Below are 22,428 nucleotides of genomic sequence, written 5' to 3' on the forward strand. Positions count from 1 at the left end.
AAAATGTTTACAGTTTACCATGAGAATAGCTTTTGCTATGACAATCAATAAATCACAGGGACAAACAGAAAAACTCGGATTATTTATTACAGAAACAGAAACAATATTCACTCACAGGCAGTTCTACGTTGCGTTGTCACAATGTGTCTCCAAAAAATATTGTTTTTAATGAAGCTTTAAAGTAAAAGTGAAAATAATGAATATTTTGTATGTCTTTATTTGTAACTTAGACAAAGTAATGTAATATCAGTTTAATACCACTGATAACATCAGCAATGGTTTGATATTTAACTAACCACACCCTCCCCTAATTTAGGACTGAGTCAGGATAGTGAATTTTATGACAGGGTCAAGGGAAGTGCCTAAAACCAGTTTGGCAAGTGATTCTCTGCAGGACTCTCTCAGTCATCTCCCACAGGAAAGCCAAACTACCTTGCTGGTAAGCATCAGCTCAACAAATGGTTTTGTGGGAAAGTGTGAAAGGTATTTTGTCCGCACTGGTCTGAAGTATGGCTGTTTGGGATTGGTTTGAATCAATACAGTATTCTGTAGCACGATGCCCTATTGGTATAAGGATTTGGACAAAGAATGTATAAATTCGGTTGCCCTCCCTCTCTCTCTCACAATCATGATGGAGTATCTCACACATCATGGATTGAAAAGAAGACCATGCTAAGAAATACAACTTAGCAGCCATACTGAGACAGGCATGTGGCCTATTCTGAAGAAAGAGGACTAATAATGATACTTAACTAGAGACATTTTAAGTAACTAACAAGTGTGTGTGCTGCCTGAAACTACACATCAGCATTTATCAGGTTGTATGGTTACCAGTAGTATTCAAATGTACTTTGCTTATTGTTATCATTTAATGAATATTATCAATAATACATTATTTAAAGTTGTAACTTAACTTTTGCTTGTCTTTTACTCTATGTAATTGTCTGAGGTTACAGATGTAGAAGGGAAGGCGGGGAGAAGTTATAAAGTACAATACCTTATAAACAGTGGTAAGTCTATGGGATCAGAGGCACTCTGACAAAGGTTTCACATTAATAATACAAAATGGGAAAGCAGAGTAATAAAGAACTCTACCAAGACAAAACACAGCACTACGGCCATGTGGTGCGATTCCCCAAAGGTGATCCCACTCGCAGGATCCTTACTGTTGAGAACACCAGCAGCTGCACCAGGCCAAGGGGACACCCACATAACACCTGGGTGCGACAGATAGATGGTCATTTCCAGGGGGTGGGACTGAACCGCGTGTCTGCCTGGGGGGGTTGCTGAGCTGTTTCGTCATGTGGTGGGTACAGCAACACGCTGTGCCAGTGTATGCTCCCCAACCTGACCTGTTCCATCTTTTAAATTAGATTATATACACTTTAATTTAAATTGTGAATTTCCCATTGGGATTAATAAAGTATCTATCTATCTATCTATCTATCTAACTATCTTTATGTAAATTATTACTCTTTCATATTTACTTATTGCTGCATATAATATTACAACATGGTTATTATTCAGTTTTTTTTAATAAAAAATATACAAGATTGGTATTAGTAGCGGCAAAAAAATAAAACAGTGCTTGGTGTGAAAACTGTAGCAATTAACAGAGGTTTAAAAAAGAAACTATATTACAAACAAGTAAAGAACCTTAAAGAATTAAATATGAAAATAATATAAAATGCACACTTAGCAAGTCAATTATTAGGAACACCTGTACACAGTTCAATACAATACAATTTATTTTTGTATAGCCCAAAATCACACAAGAAGGGCCGCAATGGGTTTTAACAGGCCCAGCCTTTTGACAGCCCCCCCAGCCTTGACTCTCTAAGAAGACAAGGAAAAAAAAATGGAAGAAACCTTGGGAAAGGCGCTTCAAAGAGAGACCCCTTTGCAGGTAGGTTGGGCATACAGTGGGTGTCAAAAAAAGGGGGTAAATACAATACAATACACAAAACAGAACACAAGTAATCCTCAATATAATAGTGCAATACAAATATTACAAGTAAAGAGCAGAATTCAACAGTAGATGATATTACAAAATACGATTTGGTTACCTGCTTATCCATGCAATTTCCTAATAAGCCAATCGTGCGGCAGAAACGCATTGCATAAAATCCTGTAGATACAGATCAGTAACTTCAGTTAATGTATCAAACACTAGAATGGCGAAAAAAATGTGATCTCATTGATTTTGACCATGGCACGATTGTTGGTGCTACACGGGCTGGTCTGAGCATTTCTGTAACTGCTGATCTCCTGAGATTTTCACATACACAACAGTCTCTAGAGTTTACTCAGCAACTAAAACTAAAAACATCCAGTGCGGGGCAGTTCTGCGAACATAAACGACTTGTTGATAACAGAGATCGGAGGAGAACAGTCAGGCTGGTTCAAGCCGGCAGGAAAGGCACAGCAACTCAGATAACAACTCACAACAACTGGAGCAGAAAAGCATCTCAGAATTCATAACACGGCAAACATTGTGGTGGATTGGCTACAACAGCAGAAGACCACGTCAGATTCCACTCCTGTTAGCCAAGTACAGAAAGCTGAGGTTTCAAGGGGCACAGGCTTACCAAAATTGGACTGTTGAAAACTGGAAAAATGTAGCATGCTTTGATGAATCTCAATTTCCACTGAGACACACTGAAGGGAGAGTCAGAATTTGGAACCAAGAGCATGAATCCATGTACCCAACTTGCCTTATGTCAACAGTCCAGGCTGCTGGTGGTGGTGGTACGTTTTCTTGGCACACTTTGGAGTCATGCATTTTTTTTACTCTTTAATATTGTTTTTGTATCAGTATGATGCTGCTGGAGTATGTGAATTTCCCCCTTGGGATTAATAAAGTATCTATCTATCAATGATTGCTTGAAGGCTGTAGCCAATTTCAGTATCGTTGAGCTACCATGTGCATCTCTTCATGGCTACAATTGAGCCGTTTTCTAATGACTACTTCCAGCATAATGATGCACCATGTCACAAAGCAAAAGTCGCCTCAAACTGGTTTCATGAACACAACAATGAGTTCAGTGTTCTTCAGTGGCCTTCCCAGTCACCAGAACTGAATTCAATGAACACTGCTGGGACATGGTAGTATGGGAAATTCACAGCATGAATGTGCAGCTGACAAATCTGCAGAAATTGCATGATTCAATCATGTCAACACGGAAAAGAATCTTAAAGGAATGCTTCAAACATTATGTGGAATCATTGGCACAAAGAACTGAAGCTGTTTTAAGAGCAAAGGGAGGCTCTACCAATATTATAATAGTGGGTCTAAAAATTTGTTCAGTGAGTGTATATACACACACACTTTCAGACACAGTGACATATGCCCAATATTTCCAGTATATCTCATGTAAACTGCAACCCTAAATTAGATTATGCTTGTTTGAGAATGATGTGTTATAATGAAATGAAAAATTGCCCAAAGGTATATATGCTTTTAATATTTTACTACTCTTGATCACTACAACCAATAAAGCTCAATTTACTTTATGTAAGGTGCTAAAATGCAATTCAAGGGAACACATATCAAAACATAAAAACAGGTTAGTGCTTCTAAAAACATGCTGCTTTGCACAGTGGGTGTTAACCACAGGCCACACACTTGATTGGCCAGTTTCTTCTGTTGGAGGACCAGAGAAAAAAAAAAAAGAAAAGATTTTTTTCATTGTGTAATCACATTCTTTCTGCAAGATGAGACAGCTATATGGGAAACAACTCAAGGCTCTTTGTTTTCTGTTATGCAACTGAAAAGCACTGAAACGCAACATTTGTTTTATCGAGTCATGTTGTACAATGCTTCCTAATGTAATCTAAAATAAATCTGAATTTCTCATTTAATAAATATTCACAGGGTTATTTTAAACTGAAAAACAAAGTGTGATTCTATAGTAGGCTCTTTGTTTAAGGATGAAAGAGGAAATCACCTTCTTATTTGAATGGAAGTCGTCTGTACTATCTGTGTCAGGGCTATTCAATTCATTCATTCATTCATTCATTCAGGCCAGATTTTCAAACTAAGAAATTTAGCTGGGCCAGACACTTTCAGCAGCCCAGCAGCTAGGACTAAGGTTACTTTTACCATTATATAGTAGCAAGTACATCACCGGCCAAAAGTTTTAGAACACCTCAGCTTTTTCAGTTTTTCTTCAAATTTAATCAGTTGAAATGCAATGAATGGCCTTCAATGGTGAAAAGGTAAGCAGTAAATTGCCAGAAGTTTATATTGAAAAATTAGGTTGGCAAAAACTGAAAAAAGGACATTTCCGAATATTACAAATGGGCCTTTGTCAAGGAACAACTGATAGGTTACAACCTACAGATGTTCTGCAGCCTGCTTTTTCAGTTTTTCTTCAAATTTAATCAGTTCAAATGCAATGAATGAACTACAATGGTGAAAAGGTAAGCAGTAAATTGCCAGAGGTTTAAATTTAAAATTTAGGTTGGTAAAAAGTGAAAAAAGGATATTTCCAAATATTACAAATGGGCTTTTGTCAAGGAACAACTGATAGGTTACAACCTACAGATGTTCTGCAGCAATTAAAGTAAATGAAGCCTTACAAGTTGAAGCAAATAATTTGCTCAGATGTCCCCAACTTCTGTTGATTACTTAAAAACCCCTGTCTGTCTTAAAGCAGAGCTGGAACAGACTGTGTTACTATAGCATCTGAAGTACTACTTGGACAACATTCCAGTGATAATGGCACGAAAATGGCAATTAAATGAAATAAGAGAGCATTATTACTCTTACGACGTGTAGGCCTTTCAGTTAGAGAAATTAAAGAAATAAAAAAAACACACAAAAGTGTCAGTGAGTCCAGTGGTGTCCTACACAATCCAAAGGCAACTGGAAACTGGAAGAATCTCTGACAGGAAGACATCTGGCAGAGCCAAAGTCATAACCCAATCAGAAAACAAGTTTCTGAGGGTCACCAGCTTGTGTGATCACAGGCACCTCATAGCACAACAGCTTCAAGCACAGCTTAACAGTGCAGGTCAAAAAAAAAAGAAAGTGTCAGTTTGTACTGTGAAGAGGAGACTTTGTGCTACAGGTTTGACAGGGCAAGTGGCAGGAAGAAAGCCATTCCTTAAGGGACAAAATAGGGCCTTGAAAAAGCAGCTGTGGACAACTGCAGACTGGAAGAATGTGTTATGGACTAATGAATGAAAATCTGAAATCTTCAAGCCTTGTCACACAAAGATTTTGTCTGCCATCAAATCAGTAAAAGGATTGTGCCTAAGTGTGTGACACCATCTGTCAAACATTACAGGAAGACGTGTGATGGTCTGGGGTTCTTTTGCTTGAGGCAAAGTTGTACAATAACTTGCACAGAGTGAGTGGCAGTCTGAATCAAAAGGGTTACCGCAGTTTGGCCGTTATATTAGCCAAGCATGGCTACTTTGGTTAATCAAAAATTTGAATTAAATTTTGTGCATTTAATGATTCCTTGACTTGTTTTATGATTTGCTATTGTTTATTTGTTCTATGCCTTGCTCTCATGAAACATTAAGACATTAAACTGTGTGTATTTCCATAAAAAACTAAAAAAAAAAAAAAAAAACTGAGGTGTTCTAAAATTTTTGACCGGTAGTGTAAGTAAATTAGCTTCAAGTATAGCACAAATACTTCAGCAAAAATGAAAATTATAATTTTTAATAAAAACCTGAAGTGTAGAAAAAAATGCTGCTATAATTGTAATTTTTCTGTTTATGTAAATACTGCTTTTAACAAAGTAAAGAAACATACATGTACAATGGTGTTCAAAATCTTTTAAGCCTGAAGTTGAAAAGTGTATTCGACTGATGCTGATTTTGTACATGGTATAAGGTTAAGTTCTGTGTACTGAAATATTTGAGTTACAAGTTTTTGTCACTTGTGATTTATAGTGTATGTTTCTAGTTTTAGAACTAAGTCAACGTGGGTACTGACAATAGAAGAAATCAAGATACTAACTGTAGAGAAAAATACAAATTTAGAAATTCTTTGTTGCTCAGACAACATGTACCACAACCATTTATCTTCATATTGCACTCAAGTGATAGGGTACAGAAATCTGGTGTAGGGAAATTGCTTTTGAATATAATCCAGGGTCTGGCCAGCTTTCAACATACAGGACAGAATGCAGAATAAAATGCTACTATAAGAATCATTACAAGAATTAGGAAGTACAATCACATAACTTCAGTTTTTGTGCTGGTTTTCAATTAAGCTTAGGAAAGATTTCAAAAATGCCCATCTTAAATATAAAGCCGTAAATTGCTAACGTCCTAATACCTACCTGAACTTATCAAATTACTGTATATACTCATGTATAAGTCTGGTCTCGAAACCCGAAAAACTGATCATAAAATCAGAGCCCGACTTATATGCCTGTTCAAAAATACAACACTTACATTTTTTTTTTTTACATCAGTTTCTCAGAGACATCGAATTTTGTTGTAGGAGAGAGAGAGAGAGAGAGAGAGAGAGAGAGAGAGAGAGAGAGAGAGAGAGAGAGAGAGAGAGAGAGAGAGAGAGAGAGAGAGAGAGGTTAGGAGCACATGTTGATACAGCACATTGTCACACCCACATAGAAAAAAAGACAGTGTGCTCCGCGGTTACTCTCTCAGGTGGGCGTTAGCATATCATAATCTCTTGGACCAATAGCGTCAGTTTTCCTCATTCAACTCATACGACCGACATTATAAAATACCAGAAATTATACAGTAAAATCAAGTCCCGACTTCTCTGTGGGAGAACTTATCCTTGAGTATATACAGTACATACAAACCAGAGCACACATCAAGATGCTGGCCAACTAAATAGTCCAAGGATTAACAAAATAATAGTGGGAGGTCAAGCTTTTATCTATAGGGACCCCAAAACTGTGGATTAACTTGCCTACTTATGGAAGAGATTCTCATTTGGTCTTAGCTTTTCAGCCCCGGCTGAACACTCACAATGTTAGTATAGCATACCTTGATTAGAGCTGCTCATTACCTGTGCATATTTCATCTCTATTTGTATTTGTTTGTACAAAAATATAAATAATACAATAATTATAAACAGTTTCTGACCCTCTTTTGTTTCTCATCTCTGTGTCCTGCTGTGGTAATTGACAACACTGCTCTAATTCTAAGTTCTTTCACAGTCCATGGAAAGATATCTGAGACACAGGGAACACTGGAATCAACGGGTAGAAAGATTCTGTTATCAGATGTGATGGTTCTGCACAGACTCTACTAAGGAATGTTCAGAAGGGGCGGCCTCCAGGTCTGTGACTGAAATTGTCTCATCTTTTGTCTGTTAAAAAGACCATGCACCCCAGAAATTTTCTTTCTCTACAGACGGTGCCGACCATAGTTTTGTTTTCCATCTTTTGTTGTCTTTTGTCAGCCTTTTGCGCAACATCTAATTCATGGACAGATACAGTGGGTATGGAAAGTATTCAGACCCCCTTCAATTTTTCACTCTTTGTCATATTGCAGCCATTTGCAAAAATCATTTAAATTAATTTTTTCCCTCATTAATGTACACACAGCACCCCATATTGACAGACAAAAAAAAAAGAATTTTTGAAATTGTTGCAGATTTATTAAAAAAGAAAAACTGAAATATCACATGGTCCTAAGTATTCAGACCCTTTGCTCAGTATTTAGTAGAAGCCCCCTTTTGAGCTAATACAGCCATGAGTCTTCTTGGGAAAGATGCAACAAGTTTTTCACACCTGGATTTGGGGATCCTCTGCCATTCCTCCTTGCAGATCCTCTCCAGTTCTGTCAGGTTGGATGGTAAACGTTGGTGGACAGCCATTTTTAGGTCTCTCCGGAGATGCTCAATTGGGTTTAAGTCAGGGCTCTGGCTGGGCCATTCAAGAACAGTCACAGAGTTGTTGTGAAGCCACTCCTTCGTTATTTTAGCTGTGTGCTTAGGGTCATTGTCTTGTTGGAAGGTAAACCTTCGGCCCAGTCTGAGGTCCTTAGCACTCTGGAGAAGGTTTTTGTCCAGGATATCCCTGTACTTGGCCGCATTCATCTTTCCCTCGATTGCAACCAGTCGTCCTGTCCCTGCAGCTGAAAAACACCCCCACAGCATGATGCTGCCACCGCCATGCTTCACTGTGGGGACTGTATTGGACAAGTGATGAGCATACTTTCCATACCCACTGTACATTTCACTTGTCTTAATTAGTTTCAAAGTACTTTTTTTTGTGGCCTATTAAAAAATAGGTGTATTTATGCACTGTATATTCATTATTAGGTCTGTCAGATGGAACATCACTAAGTGAATACAGTGATCCCTCGCTATATCGCACTTCGCTTTTCGCGGCTTCACTCTATCGCGGATTTTATATGTAAGCATATTTAAATATATATTGTGGATTTTTTGCTGGTTCGCGGATTTCTGAGGACAATGGGTCTTTTAATTTCTGGTACATGCTTCCTCAGTTGGTTTGCCCAGTTGATTTCATACAAGGGACGCTATTGGCAGATGGCTGAGAAGCTACCCAACTTACTTTTCTTTCTCTCTATTGCGCTGACTATCTGTGATCCTGACGTAGGGGGGTGTGAGCAGGGGGGCTGTTCGCACACCTAGACGATACGGACGCTCGTCTAAAAATGCTGAAAGATTATCTTCACGTTGCTACCTTCTGTGTGCAGCTGCTTCGTGAAGCGACATGCTACACGGTGCTTCGCATACTTAAAAGCTCGAAGGGCACGTATTGATTTGTGCTTCTTTGTTTTTCTCTGTGTCTGTCTCTCTCTCTCTCTCTGCTCCTGACAGAGGGGGTGTGAGCTGCCGCCTTCAACAGCTTTGTGCCGCGGTGCTTCGCATACTTAAAAGCCAAACAGCCCTATTGATTTGTTTGCTTTCCTCTCTGTTTCCTTTGAAGAGGAAGATATGTTTGCATTCTTTTAATTGTGAGACAGAACTGTCATCTCTGTCTTGTCATGGAGCACAGTTTAAACTTTTGAAAAAGAGACAAATGTTTGTTTGCAGTGTTTGAATAACGTTCCTGTCTCTCTACAACCTCCTGTGTTTCTGCGCAAATTTGTGACCCAAGCATGACAATATAAAAATAACCATATAAACATATGGTTTCTACTTTGCGGATTTTCTTATTTCGCGGGTGGCTCTGGAACGCAACCCCCGCGATGGAGGAGGGATTACTGTAAAATTTAAACTGAATGAAAAAAAGCTCTTATTTGAAGGCAATAGCTGGCATTTGATTGTACAAGTACGATTGTTTGTTTTACCCACACTGATTTTGACACAGTTTCTCCAGGCACTCTATGAAAAGCTATGTTATTTTACTCATCTATTTTTTTAACTTTGATTCCACATTCAGCCATTTTAATTTTAAATAATTAGCTTCACAAATTTTTTTTCTTTTTGTTCAATCACACAAACAGTTTTTCTAAAGTATTACTTAGCATCTGATTCTGTACCAGGCGGCACAGTGGCACAGTTGCTGCATCGCAGTAAGGAGACCTCAGTTCGCTTCCCGGGTCATCCCTGTGTCGAGTTTGCATGTTCTCCCCGTGTCTGTGTGGGTTTCATCCGGATACTCCGGTTTCCTCACACAGTCCAAAGACACGCAGGTTAGGTGCATTGGCGATCCTAAATTGTCCCTAGTGTGTGCTTGGTGTGTGTGTGTGTGTGTGCCCTGCGGTGGGCTGGCGCCCTGCCTGGGATTTGTTCCTGCTTTGTGACCTGTGCTGACTGGGATTGGCTCCAGCAGACCCCTGTGACCCTGTGTTAGGATATAATGGGTTGGACAATGACTGACTGATTCTGCACCATCCACTTTTAAACCTGAGATCCCTGTCTGTTTAATTCTAAGACATTTCCATTAAAGCAAATGGAACATAACTCAAATTATGATTTCGCTTTTGTTACAATACTTTAAAAGGCCAACATGCTGTGTCCTACAATAAATAAGTCTTTGTCTTATGTGGATAACGGTTTGATACATAAAGCCTAAAACAGTGAGGTGTGATTAAAAATATTCAGGCCACCTGTATTAAAAATTGCTGCGTTTGTAAAGGAGAAAAAAAAGCAGTCGATTATGTGGACCCTGACAATCCCGTAAGCCACACAGGAGCTGTTTTACTGGGTGAATCCACAAATGATGACTAGCTTTTAATGGCCACTGCCTACTGGAGACCAGTAGCCCGCCTCCTACCTGCTCTTTTACTTCGCTTGCTATTCTCACCCTGTTGTGTTCTTATGATGTGTTCCACTTGAAGTGGGAAGTCAGAATTTCTGAGTTTATAGTTAGAATTTTCAACTAGAATGGCCCCTTAAGACGGATTTCAACTTGGAAACTCAGAGCTGGTCTGTCATTTCTGAGTTTCTCCAACTTCATATCATGACATCAATCCAAAATGGCGACATACACTGCAAACTTTAGTGAAAGCCATAGCATTATACTGTTTGATATCTCTTCTGTTTGTGTCTGATTAAATCAGTCGTACACATAGTACTGTCCAACCTCTATCTGTAGACATGTGGCTACGATGTTTGAATATGCAAAATACTGCGTAATGCATTATCTACTGCTATTTTCCAATGGAGCAAGCACAAGAAAGGTTTTCCAGGGTGTGTCCATATTGGTTTTCAAAATATTTTACTGTAACACAGTCAACTCAGGTATGACATTATTTCCAGCTCCGACATCAGACTTCCAAGGTAAATGGAGCACAGCATTACTGACCTGTATTCCTCGTGAACCTTGTCAGGACAGCAAGCCATAAAAGAAGCCACAAAAAGAAGCATATGAGCCACACATGCAGGCATTGCGCTCTGCTACATTATTATTAATATTTTTTTTTACTTTTTTTTCCAAATCACAAGGTTCTTATGTTGTGCAAGTCTTATAGCACTCAGCTGTCCCTGTGCTGTAAAAGTATTGTGACGTCTATTTAAATAACAGTTGCCCAAGTACTGCTAGGATTTTTTTTTCTGCTTGAGTTTATTCTTTGTGTTGCCGCTACTATAATTAGGGTTAGGGTTTTTTTTAATTTAAAAGCCTATACAAATATACATGTACAGGTGCTGGTCATAAAATTAGAATATCATGACAAAGTTGATTTATTTCAGTAATTCCATTCAAAAAGTGAAACTTGTATATTAGATTCATTCATTACACATAGACTGATGTATTTCAAATGTTTATTTCTTTTAATGTTGATGATTATAACTGACAACTAATGAAAGTCCCAAATTCAGTATCTCGGAAAATTAGAATATCAATTAAGACCAATGCAAAAAAAGGATTTTTTAGAAATGTTGGCCAACTGAAAGGTATGAACATGAAAAGTATGAGCGTGTACAGCACTCAATATTTAGTTGGGGCTCCTTTGGCCTGGATTACTGCAGCAATGCGGCGTGGCATGGAGTCGATCAGTCTGTGGCACTGCTCAGGTGTTATGAGAGCCCATGTTGCTCTGATAGTGGCCTTCAGCTCTTCTGAATTGTTGGGTCTGGCGTATTGCATCTTCCTCTTCACAATATCCCATAGATTTTCTATGGGGTTAAGGTCAGGCGAGTTTGCTGGCCAATCAAGAACAGGGATACCATGGTCCTTAAACCAGGTACTGGTAGCTTTGGCACTGTGTGCACGTGCCAGGTCCTGTTGGAAAATGAAATCTGCATCTCCATAAAGTTCGTCAGCAGCAGGAAGCATGAAGTGCTCTAAAACTTCCTGGCAGACGGCTGCGTTGACCTTGGACCTCAGAAAACACAATGGACCAACACCAGCAGATGACATGGCATCCCAAACCATCACTGACTATGGAAACTTTACACTGGACCTCAAGCAATGTGGATTCTGTGCCTCTCCTCTCTTCCTCCAGACTCTGGGACCTTGAATTCCAAAGGTAATGCAAAATTTACTTTCATCAGAGAACATAACTTTGGACCACTCAGCAGCAGTCCAAAGGCGAGACGCTTCTGACACTGTCTCTTGTTCAAGAGTGGCTTGACACAAGGAATGCGACAGCTGAAACCCATGTCTTGCATATGTCTGTGCCTGGTGGTTCTTGAAGCACTGACTCCAGCTGCAGTCCACTCTTTGTGAATCTCCCCCACATTTTTCAATGGGTTTTGTTTCCCAATCCTCTCCAGGGTGCGGTTATCCCTATTGCTTGTCCACTTTTTTCTACCACATCTTGTCCTTCCCTTCGCCTCTCTATTAATGTGCTTGGACACAGAGCTCTGTGAACAGCCAGCCTCTTTAGCAATGACCTTTTGTGTCTTGCCCTCCTTGTGCAAGGTGTCAATGGTCGTCTTTTGGACAACTGTCAAGTCAGCAGTCTTCCCCATGATTGTGTAGCCTACAGAACTCGACTAAGAGACCATTTAAAGGCTTTTGAGTTAATTAGCTGATTAGAGTGTGGCACCAGATGTCTTCAATATTGAACCTTTTCACAATATTCTAATTTTCCAAGATACTGAATTTGGGACTTTCATTAGTTGTCAGTTATAATCATCAATATTCAAAGAAATAAACATTTGAAATACATCAGTCTGTGTGTAATGAATGAATCTAATATACAAGTTTCACTTTTTGAATGGAATTACTGAAATAAATCAACTTTGTCATGATATTCTAATTTTATGACCAGCACCTGTATAATGCACTGAACAATAAAAACCTAAGCTTGAACATATATAACTATTTACATATTTTTACTGGAACATCCAAACCTTACGGTCTGGCTAATTTGACAGCCCTACTCATTACATAGTTAGCAATTTGTAAAGTCTGAAATTGTATAAATCTGTGAACTTGTTAAAGCATTCTGAGCCTGCACTCTGTGAACAGCGTTACACAAAACATGAAGTTACTGTCAAATGAATTGTAAAGAAGAATCAAAGACTTGACAGAGGTTGGGAATTAGTTATGGGTCAGCAGAATCCATTCTTCAGGAACAATTAAGCTTGAGAGAGGTTTGGGCACATTAGGTGTTCGGAGTGTTGAATCTTGAAATGTAGCATCACCACAACCAAAGTTCGAACGGGAACCTGGAAGAAGCTTAAGCAGCATTTCGTGACTGGAGATTAAAGTTAAGATACGTCACATTACCAGTGACCCAGTTTTCAAACAAAATACAAGGCACAAGAAGCACAGTGAGTCTCCAAAGCCAATAAAATTCAATACGTTATGCACAATTTTTCATGATGTTGAGAGTGCAGTCCACACTGATTACATACCTCAAAAAGCACATCTGCAGCAGTCAATAAGGGAAAAAGCAGTAAGGAAACCTGCTCATCACCCCCTTGTGCTTTACAAAAATATCCCTAAGGCTTCTCTGTAAAACTGTACATTCAAAGAGAGGCCACACCCACTACAGTCAACAGACCTGACCTTGCATGACTGCCATCTATCCCCATTGTAAAAGGCTACTACCTCCATGGGGCATGCTATGCTAATGATGAAGACATCGTCAGTTGCAGAAGAATGGTTAGGCAAGCAAGATAAGATTGTTTTTTTTCGTTAAGTGTTGATGGGGAGTATGCTGAAAAACAAAACTTGCTTGTCTGGTGTTTTTCATAACAGGTCAGGCACAAAAAGTTCCCTTGCACTCCTTGCAAATTTTTTTTTTGAAGAAAAACAAAAGAGCAACGAGCATGTAAATATGCATCTAACACAGATGACTTTTGATCATTTGAATCCTTGCTGTTATTGCGAAATCTTTCAAAACATTTTGATTTTATGGAATAAGAAAAAGTACAAATATTCTTTGGACAAGAAAAAATGCCGAAGACGACTTATCGAAACTTGTGTAAATTGAAACACATTATTACCTTAACAAATTACCTATTTAGCTTTTCTTTTTTTTAACAGATTCCTATTCTTTATTTTCCCTTTTATTACTTAACTAGCTGTCCCCTGCGGCTCCACCCATGTAGTACTGAAAGAGGACAAACTTTAAAAATCAATAAAATAATTTTTTTTAAAAAATGTAATTCTGGCCAAGCTGAAGGTAGTTACACTCCAATGTCAAACGTTAGCACTATATCTGACCATGTTCAGCTCTGACAGGAGATTGCGTCCCCCATGTGGGGAGAAAAGCACATGGCCATGATATCTCTGGCAATCAGCAGCTACCCTCTAAAATACATGGAGCTCTGATCTCTCTCTATCTCTCAAAAATGTCAAACATTACTCCTTAACAATCTGTAGATGATAATGTCTGTTGAATAAACAGGTAGCGCTAGCTAAGCAGAGGCGAGGTGTACTCTAACACTTGGCACGAGGTAGACCGACTCGAACGGAGGCTGGCAATAATGGATAGAACACTGATTGGTAAAATGTTCAAAAACATAGGTGGTGACCTAGCCAAGATTGGTCCAGAAGGAATGAGGCCTGAACACGGGAAGAAAGTTTGCGCCCTAAAGTGCAATGCCCCATTGGTCTAAGGAGTTGAGTAAGGAAAAACAAGGCTGGCATAAATAGAAGGCTCAGCCATCCACAGACCATGTCAGATCAAAGATCTGTCGGCTCAGAAGCACTATGCAAAACAGAAAGAGCCACTTCTAGCAAGAACAGCTGCAATCCATCCAGGTTTAAACGGTTATAAACTGTCATATCCATTTGCTTTGCTTTTGGCACTTTAATAAGAAGTGAAGCAAAATGACACCTTTTATTGTCTAACTAAAAAGATTATAATATGCAAGCTTACAAGGCAACTCAGGCCTCTTCTTCAGGCAAGATGTAATACAGAAACTGAAATCCCCTGAGTTTATATAGACACTAGGACAGGTACAGCATTGGACAACCTTTAAGTGAGACATCTTAGATATGAAAAATTAATAGTCCTCTCCATGTTAAGATTTATTTAGCAACAGAGGAGAACAATGTCTAGTCAAGATCTTTTGAGAAGAGGACTGTCCAATAAAATCTTTTGAAGATTTTGATGAGTTTTCCATACAAGGTGGATCTGTAGTCAGGATGTCAGGGTCAGTCGGAGAGATGTAAACAATCCTCATATCTTGTTATAAAACTCTTAAAGCAAGGATATGGCCACCATATGACTCTTTCGCAACAAAACAGTATCAAGACAGGTTGCCATTAATTGTAGCAAGGTCGGACATGGATGAATGCTTTGTGTTAATAGCAATATTGATGATTAGGTAGGCAGAGGATAGCAATGCAGCTTCTTGGGGTGACAATGAGTCTTCACAAAGGCTATCCTTTGAGTCTTTTATCATTCATGACAGCGATAGTGGGGGCTACACTGTGAGCTGTGTATAAAAATGATTTTACCTGACTTTGACATGGCTCTGAACCAAAGTCACTAAAATCAAAAGCTAGTCAGCAAAAGGCCTCAAGAGAAAGTGACAAGGGGTACTCTCTCTTTTTTTTTTTTTTTTAAACAAAAAACACTGGAACAGGGTGGACAAAAATATGATGCAACAGAAAAGGTAGTAAGCAGGCAGCAAACCCAAACTTAATCTGTTTTAAAATGTGTGAACAAGTGGCAGGTGGTGAGGTAAACTTAAGATGATAACAGAGTTGTTTTGAAGAAGGCAGGGAATTTACTTGGCTTCCAGTATGTTTATACTGTATATACACAACATGGCAATTAAAATTTCAGCACTGGGAAAAAAAACACACCATACTGGTCCAAAACTTACATGACGGATAGATCATGGTAGAATGTAAAAATGATTACAAGTGCAGCACAAATGCAAATGATGTGTGCACGTTACATCTGCTGGACTTCCCAGGCAAGGTGTAAAAGGCACCCAGAAAGGGAACCACATTGAGAGCGACTGCTGGCAGTTACTGTGATCTTAGGGATCAAACACTCCCCCAGGGTTGCTGACGTGCTTTACTGATCTGTTCTTCACTCATCTGGAGGTTAGTTACAGGTGTCATACATTGGTGGATTGAAGGACTGAAGTCCACATGACCGTCATCATCAAGTCCTTCCATGAGAACCCTGAATACAATGAGGACTGATTGAGGTTATTGATGTTAGGTAGATTGCCTAGAGGGGGCTGGGTGGTCTCATGGCCTGGAACCCCTGCAGATTTTATTTTTTCTCCAGACGTCTGGAGTTTTTTTGTTTTTTCTGTCCTCCCTGGATATCGAACCTTACTTTTATTCTATGTTAATTAGTGTTCTTATTTTAATTCTTATTTTGTCTTTTTTTTCTCTTTCTTCATCATGTAAAGCACATTGAGCTACATTATTTGTATGAAAATGTGCTATATAAAAAATATTGTTGTTGTTGTCAACAGGTACAGATAAATCCACTATCACCCAACCAGTAGCCATGCACCACCAAATTCTAACACACTGCCAAACTGGCACAGATAAAGGCATCATGGGTAGGTCCCAGCCACTTTGCCATATGAGAACCGTTATGGCAGATACAACTAGGCTCCAAGAGGCTGCGTATGAATCCATTGATTTAAATAATATGCGAGTACAGTATTGCCCCCAGAATCCGAACGCCCCAGAACTCTAACAACTTGGAATCCGAATGTGAAATTCAAGCAAATTTTTCCCTGGAATCTGAACGCCCAGCACGTTGTTCGTGTGTGTTTGTGCATACGTTTCCCCAGTGCTCGAGCCACCCATACGCTTTGTCGTTCAGTTCGTTGTCAGAAGGTGTAGGAAAGCATCTCGTGTGATTTTCGCTTCTAAATTTATGCTTTTGTGCCTTTTCTGTGTTATTTTTTTTATATAATAACAACTTAGTGTAAAAAAAAAAGTGAAAATAAGAGTAAGAGGAGAGCTGTTAGAGCTGAAATTGAAGTTAAGAAAGATCTTATCGCTAAGCATGAAAGAGGTACATGTGTAGCTGACCTCGCTACTATGTTCGGGATGCCTAAGTCGACTGTTTGTACGATTTTGAAAAATAAAGAAGCTATCAAAGCAGCTGATGTGGCAAAAGGGTTTACAACACTGACCTCTAGGAGACTGAAAAGTACGGAACAGGTGGAAAAATTTCTCTTAGTTTGGATTAATGAAAAACAAATTTTAATATTTTTAATTTTATTAATTTACATTTTTATTCAAATATTATTATTGTTAATATTTTACCTTAAAATCCAGTGTATTTACTGTTAAAATCATTTTGAAAATTCGAGTTTGTGGGACCCAGGAACGGATTAATCCAGTTTCTATTATTTAAAAGGGGAAAAATTGTCTTGGAACTCAAAACGGGGTTCTGGAATGGATAAAGTTTGGATTCCAAGGTTCATGAGGTGGGGTTCAAAGTCACAGACCCAGAATTCAATGGATATTTTTCTGAGCAGGTTTTCTTCACTGCAGCCATATTACCTCTCTCCAAATGTACCAACCACCAGTTCATGTCCTTCCCAATTCTCGCTATGACCAAATGCAAAATCAAAAACATTTATCTGCAAAAGTAAAGTTTGTCGCTGCCTTAGAACTAGAGGTGCGCGGCATAGCAGATGACATGAGACAACAGTTGAAGACATCAGGAAACCGCCTTCGTTAGTTGTCACAAAAGACAAGGCACGTGGTGCAAGCATTCCATTAATTTCATTAACTTCTGACACAGCCAGCACTTCTCGCAACACACAACCACAACCCATCCATTTGAAACGCTGTACAATCGCATCTTCAGACTTTGAATAGATAGATAGATAGATAGATACTTTATTAATCCCAATGGGAAATTCACATTCTTCAGCAGCAGCATACTGATACAATAAATAATATTAAATTAAAGAATGATAACAATGCAGGTGAAAAACAGAAAAACAGACAATAACTATGTATAATGTTGAATGTTAACGTTTACCCCTCTGGGTGGAATTAAAGAGTCGCATAGTTTGGGGGAGAAACGATCTCCTCAATCTGTCAGTGGAGCAGGACAGTGACAGCAGTCTGTCACTGAAGCTGCTCTTCTGTCTGGAGATGATACTATTAAGTGGATACAGTGGATTCTCCATAATTGATAGGAGTCTGCTCAGCGCCCTTCGCTCTGCCACAGATGTTAAACTGTCCAGCTCCATGCCAACAATAGAGCCTGCCTTCCTCACCAGTTTGTCCAGACGTGAGGCGTCTTTCTTCTTTATGCTGCCTCCCCAGCACACCACTGCGTAGAAGAGGGCGCTCGCCACTACTGTCTGATAGAATATCTGCAGCATCTTATTGCAGATGTTGAAGGACGCCAGCCTTCTAAGGTAGTATAACCGGCTCTGTCCTCTCTTGCACAGCGCATCAGTATTGGCAGTCCAGTCTAATTTATCATCCAGCTGCACTCCCAGATATTTATAGGTCTGCACCATCTGCACACAGTCACCTTTGATGAATAGGACCCCTATCTTTCCCTCATACCCCCATGCCCCCCATTTAATCTACAAAGTTATTTTGATCAAGATTTGATCAAGCCTCAAGACTCTGAAGAAGGTCACTCCCCCACCTACACAAGCATTGAAAAAGCCAATAAGCCGCCTTTAGGACACAGTACAGTTATTTGCTCCACTTCAAACTCTGATGATAATAATAATAATAATGATTCTTTACATGTATAACAAAGTAGCGCTAGATTAACCACTAAGAAAAGCAGCACACAGAGCACCACATAGTTTTTAAAAAAGTAGGAGAAAACTTTCAGTATAAATAAAATTATAAGTAAGCAGCAATAACCTTTATTTGTACATCTTTCAAGCCATGTACTTTGATATGCTGTATACCTTCAGGCTTACAAAACAATGGAATGGGAGTTGCTTTGTTTCATGCAAATGTTTCTCAATTAGAATATAATTTAAATAATGTCCACCAATATCAATTTCTGTAGAAATAGGATTTTGAAAGTCAGTTGTGTAGTATGTGAGTATGAAAGCTTTCTTCAGTAGGCTGTACTGCTGACGCGGTACTCAGTCAATGAGGACCTACATTTTCTTTGGTTTGTCGTAATATACATTTTTCTTCACGTTCATAAAGAAATTTTGAAAGGCAATATTAAACTGCTTGTTTTTGTTCAATGGGTAACTAAAGGAATTGTGAAGGACAGCTCCTTAAATATTTATTGTCAATCTTGTTGCATTCTTTTTAGAGTATAGTCTACACAGTACACATTTTTAAAGACTGTGTCTTTTTAATGGTATGTGCAATACATGTTTGCGTATTGTTTGTTCAGTTTTTTATTTTTATTTTGCACAATAAAGATATTAAGAATGTAAATTAATCAGATCAGCTGTCTTAGACCGTTGGAATTTTGGAATGCATAATGCATTCCAATAAAAAATTTTGTAAACCCAGTTCATAAATTTCTGGATGTACACCAAAACATAGAAACTGGTAATAACTTGCTTAATTAAGGCTGGAGTCCAACAAAAAGCAAACTTTTGCTCTGACATAAAACATACGGCCACAAAGGGCCTTCAGGACTGAACTTTGGGAACCACTGATCTAAAGGGCATCTAATGACGTTAAACCACAAGGGAGCTGGTTCAGTTTCCACCTAGAAATCCCAGCGAGAGCTTAGGCACAAAACAAACTGCTTGTGCTCCATCTGGTTAAAAATAAATACATAAACAAACAAACAATGAATGTACACTGTCCAGGTAGACAGACAGACAAGCCGGACATATCTTTAGCTTCTGTAAAAGTTGAAGTTATGTACCATTTTTATAACAAACAATAACAACAATCTCCCTCAAACACAAACAAGAATTAACAAAAAAGAGAAAAGGAAAACAAAGTTCTGTGTAGGTTTGGATACAAAGAGCAGCGCATATAGAAGTGCAATGCAATGAGACACTAGAAAGGTGCACTGCTGTAGGTACAGTGCATCCGGAAAGTATTCACAGCGCATCACTTTTTCCACATTTTGTTATGTTATAGCCTTATTCCAAACTGGATTCATTTTTTTCCTCCAAATTCTACACACAACACCCCATAAGGACAACGTGAAAAAAGTTTACTTTGTCTCGAGGCACAAATCTGAGGAAGGTTACAGAAAAATTTCTGCTGCTTTGAAGGTCCCAATAAGCACAGTGGCCTCCATCATATGTAAGTGGAAGAAGTTCGAAACCACCAGGACTCTTCCTAGAGATGGCCGGCCATCTAAACTGAGCGATCGGGGGAAAAGGACCTTAGTCAGGGAGGTGACCAAGAACCCGATGGTCACTCTGTCAGAGCTCCAGAGGTCCTCTGTGGAGAGAGGAGAACCTTCCAGAAGGACAACCATCTCTGCAGCAATCCACCAATCAGGCCTGTATGGTAGAGTGGCCAGACGGAAGCCACTCCTTAGTAAAAGGCACATGGCAGCCTGCCTGGAGTTTGCCAAAAGGCACCTGAAGGACTCTCAGACCATGAGAAAGAAAATTCTCTGGTCTGATGAGACAAAGATTGAACTCTTTGGTGTGAATGCCAGACGTCACGTTTGGAGGAAACCAGGCACCGTTCATCACCAGGCCAATACCATCACTACAGTGAAGCATGGTGGTGGCAGCATCATGCTGTGGGGATGTTTTTCAGCGGCAGGGACTGGGAGACTAGTCAGGGTAAAGGGAAAGATGACTACAGCAATGTACAGAGACATCCTGGATGAAAACCTGCTCCAGAGCGTTCTTGACCTCAGACCGGGGTGACGGTTCATCTTCCAGCAGGACAACGACCCTAAGCACACAGCCAAGATATCAAAGGAGTGGCTTCAGGACAACTCTGTGAATGTCCTTGAGTGGCCCAGCCAGAGCCCAGACTTGAATCTGATTGAACATCTCTGGAGAGATCTTAAAATGGCTGAGCACCGACGCTTCCCATCCAACCTGATGGAGCTTGAGAGGGAGAGGTGCTGCAAAGAGGAATGGGCGAAACTGGCCAAGGATAGGTGTGCCAAGCTTGTGGCATCATATTCAAAAAGACTTGAGGCTGGAATTGCTGCCAAAGGGGCATCGACAAAGTATTGAGCAAAGGCTGTGAATACTTATGGACATGGGATTTCTCAGTTTTTTTATTTTTAATAAAACTTTTTAAGTAAAAAAAAAGTAAACTTTTTTCACGTTGTGTGTAGAATTCTGCGGAAAAAAATGAATGTAATCCATTTTGGAATAAGGTTGTAACATAACAAAATGTGGAAAAAGTGATGCGCTGTGAATACTTTCCGGATGCACTGTATATATATATATATATATATATATATATATATATATATCCCGTTAGAAAATCTGGCACATGACAAGAATTTGTGTCGCTGATGAATGGCCAACACAGCATAAAGTAAACTGAGGAGGGTAAAGGGAACTGACCCATCGATTCAAGCGATTTTATAATCCGACACATTTTAAGTTACAAGTATGGCTACTCAAACATGATAAATTGAGGAAGAACTTCTAAGTTGCCATCACACCAACGTATGGTGCGCGCGCTACTAGCTGAGGAAGACGACGAAGAGCAACGGGGTGGGAACTCACGGAGCGGATCGCGTCAGGTGTACGGACTTGCGGCGCGCGCCGTTTGTAGTCGACTGCGGGGAATTCTGCCTAAACACTCGGCATCAGGGAAACTTTCAAGACATTCTCGAGTAAGTAGATCAAAGTCTTTGTTTCCAATGAAAAATTGAGTTTGGAAACTGTGTAGATACCGGGAGACAATTCATAACACCAAGCCGATAAATTAAAGAACGAGCAAGACTACGTTTTAAACGCCTCAAAAAGTTTCAGTTTCAACATTTCGCGTCGTAATTATTTAATTCGATTTCTTTCCTTTGATTTTCGTAACAAAGAAACGACACGAGTTTAAGTAAACTCGACAGGCTACATCGGAGCACGTGCTCGCGCGTGGCTCCGTGCCACGCGCAACTTGCCGTCCTGAATGATGTAACAATTTCCCCGGTTACAGTTATCGATACACGCAGTGCCTCTCGCTGTCCCCGGCTACTGACAGCGAACCAGCGCAGCAGGGTTAAAAAAAAAAAAAAAAAAAAACTCACCTGATAATCCATTCTGGGAAGTCTGGCCGGCTGGGTACTCAATCGCCTGATGGTGTAACACGTACTCTTTGCAGCTCTACCACCGGTTTGCCTAAAGAGGAAGGCGGCGAAAAGAGAGGATTCCCAAAAGCGGAGCGGGCGCGCCATCATGGGGTTACACAGCTGAGAGGCAGTCCACGCCGCGACCTGCGGACGTCACGCGCCCCGCCTACAGTGGCGTGACGTCACCGAGCGCCATCTTTGTGAGGGGCAAGCGGCTGGCGTGTGTGGCGTATACTGTACATTGATAGATAGATAGATACTTTATTAATCCCAATGGGAAATTCACATTCTCCAGCAGCAGCATACTGATACAAAAAAACAATATTAAATTAAAGATTGATAATAATGCAGGTAAAAAAACAGACAATAACTTTGTATAATGTTAAATGTTAACGTTTACCCCCCCCCCCCCCCCCCCCCCCCCCGGTGGAATTGAAGAGTCGCATAGTTTGGGGG

The 22,428-nt window shown here is 39.7% G+C and overlaps 1 protein-coding gene across 1 annotated transcript in view; it reads right to left on the reverse strand.

The window, feature by feature from the left end:
* Positions 1-22,110, reverse strand: part of fpgs (folylpolyglutamate synthase) — a 63,223-nt gene extending 41,113 nt beyond the window's left edge. Inside the window, exon 1 of the mRNA XM_028809120.2 lies at positions 21,931-22,110. Within this exon, the coding sequence (XP_028664953.1) occupies positions 21,931-22,080 (150 nt within the window). The 5' untranslated portion in view covers positions 22,081-22,110. The remainder of the gene's footprint in view (positions 1-21,930) is intronic.
* Positions 22,111-22,428: the final 318 nt, after the last annotated feature.

Source organism: Erpetoichthys calabaricus, chromosome 9 (assembly GCF_900747795.2).
Source record: "Erpetoichthys calabaricus chromosome 9, fErpCal1.3, whole genome shotgun sequence".
Lineage (NCBI taxonomy): Eukaryota > Metazoa > Chordata > Cladistia > Polypteriformes > Polypteridae > Erpetoichthys > Erpetoichthys calabaricus.